General features: G+C 47.1%; 1 protein-coding gene across 2 annotated transcripts in view; it reads right to left on the bottom strand.

The window, feature by feature from the left end:
- Positions 1-1,038: 1,038 nt before the first annotated feature.
- Positions 1,039-10,808, bottom strand: part of LOC139393146 (protein Aster-A-like) — a 33,471-nt gene continuing 23,701 nt past the window's right edge. For both annotated transcript variants that reach the window (XM_071141529.1, XM_071141520.1), the window contains exons 12-19: positions 9,995-10,116; positions 9,513-9,655; positions 8,904-9,007; positions 7,863-8,081; positions 7,482-7,560; positions 5,471-5,578; positions 3,629-3,749; positions 1,039-3,479 (exon numbers count right to left, since the gene is read on the bottom strand). In XM_071141529.1, coding sequence (XP_070997630.1) covers positions 3,378-3,479; positions 3,629-3,749; positions 5,471-5,578; positions 7,482-7,560; positions 7,863-8,081; positions 8,904-9,007; positions 9,513-9,655; positions 9,995-10,116 — 998 coding nt within the window. In that variant the 3' untranslated portion in view covers positions 1,039-3,377. The remainder of the gene's footprint in view (positions 3,480-3,628; positions 3,750-5,470; positions 5,579-7,481; positions 7,561-7,862; positions 8,082-8,903; positions 9,008-9,512; positions 9,656-9,994; positions 10,117-10,808) is intronic.

Below are 10,808 nucleotides of genomic sequence, written 5' to 3'. Positions count from 1 at the left end.
GGGTCAGATAACAGATAGTGTAGTCTGTTGACCATGGCGTCAACCATGACCGACTTCAGCAGTGGTCAAACACAAACTTTCCCTTATGACCTTTTAAAACCGCTCTTATTTAAATGACAATTCCCAAATATACTTTAACATAATGGAATGGAAGGTGCCTGAGGGTGGCCTTACAGTTAAGGGCGCTGCACATATACGTTCTCCACCCCATTCTAGCTTTGACTCGACTGATAGCTGCGTTGAGGAAAAAAGTGCCTGTGATATGTGGCTGTCCCACCTAGCTATCTGAAGACAAATGCACTAAGTTGCTCTGGATAAGAGCATCTGCTAAATGACTAAAATGTTAATTGTACGTATCCTGGCAACTACACCGCATCTCCCTCCTCTCAGCCCCCCCTTTATTAACAGAGAAGGTATGAAATTAACAAACAAAAACACAGGAGAGTTCAAGTTCTCCTTTAAAACAAAACGACAAGGTTTGAAGTTCCCCATTAACTAACGTGTCCTCTGAAGCGCAGTTGGTACAGCGTGGCGCTTGCAATGCCGGAACAGTGGGTTCGATTCCTGGGACCACTCGTAGGTATAACAAATGACTGCGTTGCTTTGGGTGAAAGCATCTACTAAATGACAGATATTATGATATATTATCTAATACGGTAAGCAGTATGACCACCCTTCAACCTAGAGAGATAGCAGGCCAGATCAATTCCTGTGACATGAATAGATTGCAACAGTGTCTCCTGCTCCTTGGTAATGATGTAGGCCAGTAGGTCAACTGTGTTTGTAGGTCAATCAACAGTATCGATCTACATGGACTTTGTCTGCAGTCGCTGTGATTGGCAGACATCTAAAAATCAATGAAATGCTTTGCCTCAACAGGTCAAAGCAACAGATAAGTTTGAATTTGGACAAGCTGGGAAGTCAGAAAGATGACATAATTACACCGACTGTTTTGAAATACTTTTTAGTTCAACTTTTTATGAAAATGCTTAAAATGACACACACACACTTTAAAAAAAATAAGACTCCGATGAGTTGTTGCATATTTTAGAGCTTTTCATTTCTCTCCAGGACATTGTGTACAATCAAATCTTTTACAGTACATTTGCTCCCCGCGACCCCCACCCCCCCCTCCTCCCTGACCCTAATAAATATAGTACATCCTTTGATCACTCACTGTTTGGCCGTGCACAGCAAGGCTCACACACTTGCACAGGCGAGAGACGGAAGGAGAGAGGGGGGCAGGGAACACAACAAGGAAAGAGAGAGAGGAAGAGTGAAAGACAATAGGAAGGGGGATGAAAAGGAAAACAATTAGGAAAAGAGAAATGGTTTATGATGGACAGTGAGGGGGGAATCAGATGGGGGGGGGGGGGGCAGAAAATAAAATGAGATGACCTTACGACAAACAAAAACAAGAAAAGAGGATAGACTACAAAATGAAGATATAAAATGAAAAGGAATAACATATCAATTTGAACTCACAAACACAGTACTGCAATAGATTCCCTTTATCTTTTTCCAGGCCTAGACTTCTGGTTGGTCCCAGTCCAGTTTACACTAGAAAGTCACTAGTTTATTGCATCTCTCTGTTTACCTGGACTACGGCGTCTGCGTCCCAAACGGCACATCATGTCCTATGTAGTGCACCACACTATAAAGGGAATAGGGTGCTATTTGGTCCGCAGACTGGTCTACAGAGTAGTCGGTAACCCTGAAACACTTCAAGTCCGATCCAAATAATACAATTAGAAGTTGACCAAGTGCGGAAAAACAAACAAACAAAGTCATAATCATACTAATCTTAATAATACCAAATGTAACAGTGACGATGTGACGATGAGGACACTTCTTTCTAATACATAGACTTCTCCGTCTTCTTCTCCAACTCCAGATCTTTGCTTGCTCGTCTCATTTTTCCCTAAACAAACTTTAGTGACATACTACTTTTTACACATTCAAAAGGTAGTATAAAATCACCAAATATCATTATTGCTATGACCAGGAAATATAAAATATGAAATTTTATAGCTCTTTCTTGGTCCGTGCTGAAGTATTAACACAGAGCATATAGAAGGAAAAAAAAATTCACTCGCATTGAGAGCGGGACCGGACTTTTCGAAATCAAAGTTGTGTAAAATAAATACTGTAATGGTCTGGCGCACACAATCATCCTTCGCTCTCTCTCAATTCCCAAAACGACCCAGTCACCCTCAAAAAGACAGCTAATGATAAACATGAGCTAGTAGAGGATTTAGGAGTCTTTTTGTATTATTCACGTCTGAAAATAAAAAGTATTGTTTTGAAATGACTCTCCCAGTGGACGGACTGCCTTTGTCAGAGATCAAGCCTTTAAGATGGAAGCTGCTGATCCCAGATGGAGAGAAAGAGAGAAAGGAAGAACGACTAAAATTGTTGGATTACAGAAAGTCTCATGTATCTATCCCCCCTCTCGTCGCGCTCTCCTCATGTGTCCCTCATTTCCGGAGGCTCAAGGGGGACTTAGCTGAGCGGACCCCTCACACCGAGGCCATTTGAAATGCGTTGGACCCGAGTCTATCCATTTGAAATGCGTTGGACCCGAGTCTATCCATTTGAAATGCGTTGGACCCGAGTCTATCCATTTGAAATGCGTTGGACCCGAGTCTATCCATTTGAAATGCGTTGGACCCGAGTCTATCCATTTGAAATGCGTTGGACCCGAGTCTATCCATTTGAAATGCGTTGGACCCGAGTCTATCCATTTGAAATGCGTTAGACCCGAGTCTATCCATTTGAAATGCGTTGGACCCGAGTCTATCCATTTGAAATGCAGCAGCAGGGCTGCACATGCTGAAATGCAGTCGATCGTCTGTCTTGAAAATGTCTCTTGGCTGCTCAGGCAGGGGAGATGGTTCAGGGAGAGCAGCATGGTTGGTTGCATGTGAGGAGCGGATGGTACTATACAAACTGGCCAGCCTTTAGCCCTGACTGTGGGAGATATGGTAATGTAATGACTATGTTATTGCTGTAGTCCTGAAGACATTCCCAGTCTAACTGTCTGGACGTGAGAGGTGGTGGTGACTATGGAAGGTGGAACTTGGACTGAGGTGTGGGGAATTATGGGTAGTGTAGTCCCCCCAAAGGTCTCTCACCCCCCAACCCCATTGCAGGTTGCTCAAACTGAGGCGTGGGGAGTTATGGGTAGTGAAGGTCCCCAACAGGTAATTCCCACTCCCCCCACATCTCTCCCTGTCTGTTTTGAGTAGAGAAGCAGGAGTGGCGCTTTGGGGTCGGGTGAGTCACTCTCCCTGATTGGCCCAGCCGGACCCTCCCCCTCTGGCTACCTCCCCCGTGGTCTATTCATACCCACTTGAGGGCTGGTGATGGCTGGAGGATCAGTGCTCAGTGAGAGACTCTGAAGTGGGGTTCGAGGGGGGATCCTGCTGGACTTCTGGAGTGACGACGCCACGGTGGAGCTTTTCCAACGACTGTTTCATCTGAGGGAGAGAGAGAAGACAGAGGAGGAGGCTAATGTCATTACGACAATCATGATGACTCACTCATGAATAACAGTGAAGCCGTTTGTAAGCCTTGTGTACGCTTTGTAAATGAAGTGCGCACATAGAAAGTAAACACACACACACACCTGGTCTAGCAGAGTGACTGAGGATTGGAGGATCTGTTGCCATTTGCCCAGCTGGGCCTGGTGGAACTGTCTCTGGAGCTGCAACACCTGGGCCCACTCTCCTGCAGACTGGGGTAGAGGACTAGATGGAGAGAAGAGAGGAGAAGAATGAGAGGGAGGGAGAGAGAGAGCAAGAGAAGAGGAGTTAGTTCACATGCTAGAAATGCAGCGCTGGTGGTAAGTAATATCCAATGAAAGTGTTGGTTTGTTCTTGAGCAACGGAAGAGAACAAAACTAAATCATGGAACAAAACAGAACAGTGGGAATCAGAGGTGCATTTAGTTGTAGTTTAAATCTCATTTTAAATCAAAAGGAGAATAGGACAGTGTCACCTTGGTTTCTCAAATGACTGCCTCGCCTGGTTTATCAAATACTTCTCTGATAGAGTTCAGTGTGTCAAATCGGAGGGCCTGTTGTCCGGACCTCTGGCAGTCTCTATGGGGATGCCACAGGGTTCAATCCTCGGGCCGACTCTCTTCTCTGTATACATCAACGATGTCCCTCTTGCTGCTGGTGATTCTCTGATACACCTCTACGCAGACGACACCATTCTGTATACTTCTGGCCCTTCTTTGGACACTGTGTTAACTAATCTCCAGACGAGCTTCAATGCCATACAACACTACTTCCGTGGCCTCCAACTGCTCTTAAACGCAAGTAAAACTAAATGCATGCTACTCAACCGATCACTTCCCACACCCGCCCGCCCGACTAGCATCACTACTCTGGATGGTTCTGACTTAGGATATGTTGACAAATACCTAGGTGTCTGGTTAGACTGTAAACTCTCCTTCCAGACTCACATTAAGAATCTCCAATCCAAAATTAAATCTAGAATCTAAATCTAGAACCTATATCGCAACAAAGCATCCTTCACTCATGCTGCCAAACATACCCTTGTAAAACTGACTATCCTACCAATCCTTGACTTTGGTGATGTCATTTACAAAATTGCCTCCAACACTCTACTCAACAAATTGGATGCAGTCTATCACAGTGCCATCCATTTAGTCACCACAGCCCGATACACTACCCACCATTGCGACCTGTACGCTCTCGTTGGTTGGCCCTCGCTTCATACTTGTTGCCAAACCCACTGGCTACAGGTCATCTACAAGACTCTGCTAGGTTAAGCCCCGCCTTATCTCAGCTCACTGGTCACAATAGCAGCACGCGCTCCAGTAGGTATATCTCACTGGTCGCCCCCAAAGCCAATTCCTCCTTTGGTCGTCTTTCCTTCCAGTTCTCTGCTGCCAATGACTGGAACGAACTGCAAAAATCTCTGAAGCTGGAGACTCATATCTCCCTCACTAGCGTTAAGCACCAGCTGTCAGAGCAGCTCACAGATCACTGCACCTGTACATAACTCATCTGTAAACAGCCCATCTACCTCATCACCATACTGTATTTATTTATTTATCTTGCTCCTTTGCACCCCTGTATCTCAACTTGCACATTCATCTTCTGCACATCTACCATTCCATTGTTTAATGGCTATATAGTAATTACTTTGCCACCATGGCCTATTTATTGCCTTAACTCCCATATCTTACCTCATTTGCACTCACTGTACACAGACTTTTTGTTTTCTTTGTTCTACTGTATTATTGACTGTATGTTTTGTTTATTCCAATGCGTAACTCTGTTGTTGTACTGTGTCGAATTGCTAGGCTTTATCTTGGCCAGGTCGTAGTTGTAAATGAGAACTTGTTCTGAACTAGCTGGTTAAATAAAAGGTGAAATAAACCTCTGATGGGTAAGTAGTAATGACTATAATATAAAGATGTATCCTGGCTTGGTTACCTGTCAGACAGAGAGAAGGAGTGCCACGTCTCCAGTGTGTGTGCAGCTCTCTCCAGAGAATACAACTTGTAAAACAAGAGCATGTTGAGGGCCACCAACACCACCAGACTAGAGAGAGAGAGAGAGAGAGAGAGAGAGAGAGAGAGAGAGAGAGAGAGAGAGAGAGAGAGAGAGAGAGAGAGAGAGAGAGAGAGAGAGAGAGAGAGAGAGAGAGAGAGAGAGAGAGAGAGAGAGAGAGAGAGAGAGAGAGAGAGAGAGAGAGAGAGAGAGAGAGAGAGAGAGAGAGAGAGAGAGAGAGAGAGAGAGAGAGAGAGAGAGAGAGAGAAAAAAGAGAGAGAGACAGAGAGAGAGAGAGAGAGACAGAGAGACAGAGAGACAGAGAGAGAGAGAGAGAGAGAGAGAGAGAGAGAGAGAGAGAGAGAGAGAGAGAGAGAGAGAGAGAGAGAGAGAGAGAGAGAGAGAGAGAGAGAGAGAGAGAGAGAGAGAGAGAGAGAGAAAAGAGAAGAGTTGAGAGAAAGGGATGGTGAGAGAACAAAAAAAAAGCAGAGAAAGAAAGAGAGGGGTAAATGTATTGACATAAGTATGGGCCAAAAACAGAGGGAGCGAGACTAGGTTATGAATAAAAGGGGACAACATTCAGGAATGAGAACTCCAGAAGGAATGGGAAAAGTGGTTGTACAACTCAAACTGTATACACACACACACACACACACACACACACAAACACAACCGTTTTTGGACAACAAATAAATCATACTACATCAAATGACAGAGCAGACTTCACAACACTGAACATGTCATTCGACAAGACATTGACGATTATTATACAGTACCTGACACAGATCCTATGCACATGAAGCGATAGAGAAAGAGAGAGAGAAAGAGAGGCAGCGGGAGGCTGTTAGTAAGCAGAGGAGATATTCATTTCATTGAACCCCCCCCTCCCAAACACTTTGACGACATGGATTACAGAAAAAGACAAAACGAGCATTCAGACATTTGTACACTAGTGGAACTCACATACTGTGGTGGTTACGGTAATGCTACAGGCATGAGAGGCCCCGAAAACACTTTCACAATCACTCACAAACGGACCAATCCCAACTTGAGTTAAGTGTAGGTTATGTATTGAGGTCAAATGGGAGAATTGTGTGAAATGTGTGTACCGTAATTTCTGCACTATTAAGCGCACCTGAATATAAACCACACCCACTGAATTATTTAAAAATGATGTATTTTGTACATAAATAAGCCGCACGTCTATAAGCCGCAGGTGCCTACCGGTACATTGAAACAAATGAACTTTACACAGCCTTTAAACGAAACACGGCTGGTAACAAAAATGTAAAAAATAGCAGTAAACAGTAGCCTACCAAGAAAGTAATTGGTCACTATCTTCCTCCTCCTGTGCACTGAAGTCATCTCCTTCGGTGTCGGAGTTGAATAGCCTCAGAATTGCTTCATCCGATGTTGGATCGCTGCCCTCTTCAACACGCAGCAGTCCAGCCTTTCGAAACCCGTTGATGATAGTGTATTTTTTGACAATGCTCCACGCTGTCAGCAGCTCTATTTCCTTTTCCAGCAGCCAGATCGATCGCCTTCAACTTGAAAGCTGCATCATATGCATTTCTCCGTGTTTTTGCCATGATGAGGGTGACAAAATGACTACCGTAATCAGAATGATGGGAAGTTTGAGCGCGCTTGATTTACGTCACATTATGTGACGGGGCTCAGTTTTTTGGCGGCATGAATCTTGTGAAAGCGGGAAAAATCCATAAATTAGCCGCGTCATTTGAACCGCGAGGTTCAAAGCGTGGGAAAAAAGTAGCGGCTTATAGTCCGGAAATTACGGTACCTCAAGTATGGATTAATCCTAAAGCTCTCTGATAAGCTCATAAACTGGACAAGATCAGGCAATTGATCATTCCCTTGGTTTACTCCTACTAAGGGACAGGGGAAACGATCAACAATCAGGGTTTATTTTCACGCACGCCGAGAGGTCGGTACTCACATGAAGCTGACTATGAGCAGTATGGTAGAGATGCTGCTGCCTCCGCCACGCCACCGCTCTCCGTGCTTGTACTGACCACCTGGTCAAAGGGGAAACAAGTGACTTATTGCCAGAAGAGCCTGGATGCAGTTCCAAATCACACCACCAGATGTCAGTGTATAATGCAAAGCAGAGCACCACTTTATGAATTATCATAAACCTGGAGACATAAGTTTGATTGACAAGAGGTGAACATTGAACTCTCTTCTTGACAATCTTTTATATGGGTCTTGTTTATTAGGCATCAAACGGAAGAAGATTTACTGAAAAAGGGAGGGACTACGTTTCAGTGTGCCCTAATCAATAAGACCTCCTGACACCACCACGACCCTGTTGACTCACCCGCCTCTCTCCGCTCCTCTCCCATCCCTCGGTCCCCACGCTCTCCACCTCCCGCGGCCCCTCCCTCTCTCTCCCGGTCCCCCGGACGCCGGGAGCAGGTGCGTTTGCGTCGCCGCAGGGCCGGGGGTGTCTTGGCAGAGTCTGCCCCCACCACATCCCCAGAGGTCACCACTGACACCTCAGACTGGAGCAGGGTCTCCAGCTTACACACCTCACTCTCTGATAGGGAGGGAGAGAGACAGAGACAGAGAAAGAGGGAGGGAGTGAGAAAGAGGGAGGGAGAGAGAGAGAGAGAAAGAGACAGGGAGGGAGGGATAGACAGAGAGAGAGAGAGAGAGAGAGAGAGAGAGAGAGAGAGAGAGAGAGAGAGAGAGAGAGAGAAAGGGAGGGATAGACAGAGAGGGAGGGAGCGACAGAGAGGGAGGGATAGACAGAGAGGGAGGGAGCGACAGAGAGGGAGGGAGCGACAGAGAGGGAGGGAGCGACAGAGAGCGACAGAGAGGGAGGGAGCGACAGAGAGCGACAGAGAGGGAGGGAGCGACAGAGAGCGACAGAGAGGGAGGGAGCGACAGAGAGTGACAGAGAGGGAGGGAGCGACAGAGAGCGACAGAGAGGGAGGGAGCGACAGAGAGCGACAGAGAGGGAGGGAGCGACAGAGAGGGAGGGAGCGACAGAGAGCGACAGAGAGGGAGGGAGCGACAGAGAGCGACAGAGAGGGAGGGAGCGACAGGGAGCGACAGAGAGGGAGGGAGCGACAGAGAGGGAGGCAGCGACAGAGAGGGAGGCAGCGACAGAGAGGGAGGCAGCGACAGAGAGGGAGGCAGCGACAGAGAGGGAGGCAGCGACAGAGAGGGAGGCAGCGACAGAGAGGGAGGCAGCGACAGAGAGGGAGGCAGCGACAGAGAGGGAGGGAGCGACAGAGAGGGAGGGAGCGACAGAGAGGGAGGGAGAGGCATAACCAGAAAGAGAGGAAGCAATAAGAACACAGACACGGCTTTATCCTGAGTAGGAGAACAAGACCACAATGTAAGTCAGTCTCACCCATATGTCTGTAGTACTCCTCGATGCCGCTCCAGGTGTTCTTCTCGATGAGCGCCTTCACCAGGCTCCACGGCTGCTTCTTGTAGCAGATATCTGACGACACCCTGCAGACACACAGGCAGCCACAACTCACGAGTCCATCACACTGTAACCAGTAACCTATCCCTGCAGCACTCTGTATCACTAGACATAATGCACTAAGAAGCTAGAAACGTATCATAATGAATACCGATCCGCCGCTGAACTGATGGCGCCGACAGACATGGCAGCTCTGCTCCCAGCGCCGTAAGTACAAGCGTTTCCCTACACCCGCAATAACATCTGCTAAATATGTGTATGTGAGCAATACATCACCCTTAGAACAGTTTAAAAAGAACTCTTCATCCATATCGGGTGTATTTTATGTGAAGTAAGAACATAAACTCTCCGTTTCTAAGGCAGTGAGTTCACCTGATACACACAACATTTAGCAGGTGAGCACTCAAAAAGTTGATTCAAACAACCAAAACGTTCAAATCCCCCCCCCCCCCCCCCCCCCCCCCGATATTTGATCTGCTCAGGCAACTCATACACAAACTACTAGTCAAAAGCTGGTGGAAGTAGGTATACCGGAGTCTGCTCTTGTTCTTGTTGATGGAGGTGAGGCAGTAGCGGTGCACGGTGTAGAAGTAGTCCTGGTAGGGGATGCCCGAGGTAATCACCTCCGAGTCCACCACGTAACACTCGCCCGGGGCACTGTTCTTATACAGCGTCTGGAGGGAGCGAGGGAAAGGTGTTAGCGGGAGCGAATGACCTAGGAGGTGTGTCCCAATCCTCAGGCGGCAAGTCAAGTCTTTTGGGCGAACCGGATATTCAAACCAGAACATGGAGGACAATGGAGGCTGGTGTCACTTTAAAAACCGGAGGACAGGTTCATTGTAATGGTTGGAATGAAATGAATAGAACGGCATCAAACACATCAAATCCATATGTTTGACCCAGTTCCATTCATTTCAAACGAGCCTGTCGTCTGATTTAACATGACACCAGCCTCCACTCATGTCGACCAAATGTTGTTAAAACTACGAAATCCAACGTGCTGACTGACTGACCTGCGTCTCCACTACGGGGGCGGTCTTGGGGCCCAGGGGGTTGTTAATAGCGATGGTGTAACTCAGGATCCGGTTGGTGTTCCCACTGCTGCCGTCCTGCTGCCACTCACGAACTGACAGGTCTGGCGGAGGGACAGAGAGAGAGAGGGAGGACGAGGAAAAGAATGAGGGAGGGAGTGTGTGTGTGAGACAGAGAGACGTTAAGTGAGATAAATAGAAAGTAGGACTGAGAGAGGAAAGAATGAGAGGAAGGCAGAGGGAGAAAAGTGAGAGGGACACAGCACCGCTTCGCAGAGGGAAACGCACTAATTAAAGCCACACAGTGTCCTCAAAGTTGGCAGTGGCACAAACCAGGGAGGCTACCAACCAACCAACTCCACACCTCTATGGCAGAGCATCTAATAAATTACAACTTTAGGGGACTGTGCTAAGAACAAGGAATACGCAGAGCCCTGTACTGCTTCTCTCAAAACAGACAATAGCATATGAGGTGTTGAAGAGGAGAGAGAGAGAGAGATGGAGGAAGGTTAACACAGCGTAAACACAGTGGACTGCTCATTAGAGCTACAATACACTGGCCTATGTCTGAGAAGAGAGAAAGGAATGGAACCCTATTATTCACGTAGGGAATAGGCCAGGGTGCCAATATTTGGGACAGCTCCTGTCTAAGCACTAGGAGGACAATAAGAATCATTCCATCCCCATACATGACAACAGCCATACTGTGTGGCGCAGCAGAGACGTCCTGCAGACGAGCACCAGCGCATCAGGAGACGGTGGAGTGGAAGGGGTGGCAACGAGCATCTCGCGCACT

This window comes from Oncorhynchus clarkii, chromosome 3 (assembly GCF_045791955.1).
Source record: "Oncorhynchus clarkii lewisi isolate Uvic-CL-2024 chromosome 3, UVic_Ocla_1.0, whole genome shotgun sequence".
Classification (NCBI taxonomy): Eukaryota; Metazoa; Chordata; class Actinopteri; order Salmoniformes; family Salmonidae; genus Oncorhynchus; species Oncorhynchus clarkii.
Note: the sequence above shows the minus strand (reverse complement) of the source record. Positions and strands in the feature narration are given on the sequence as shown.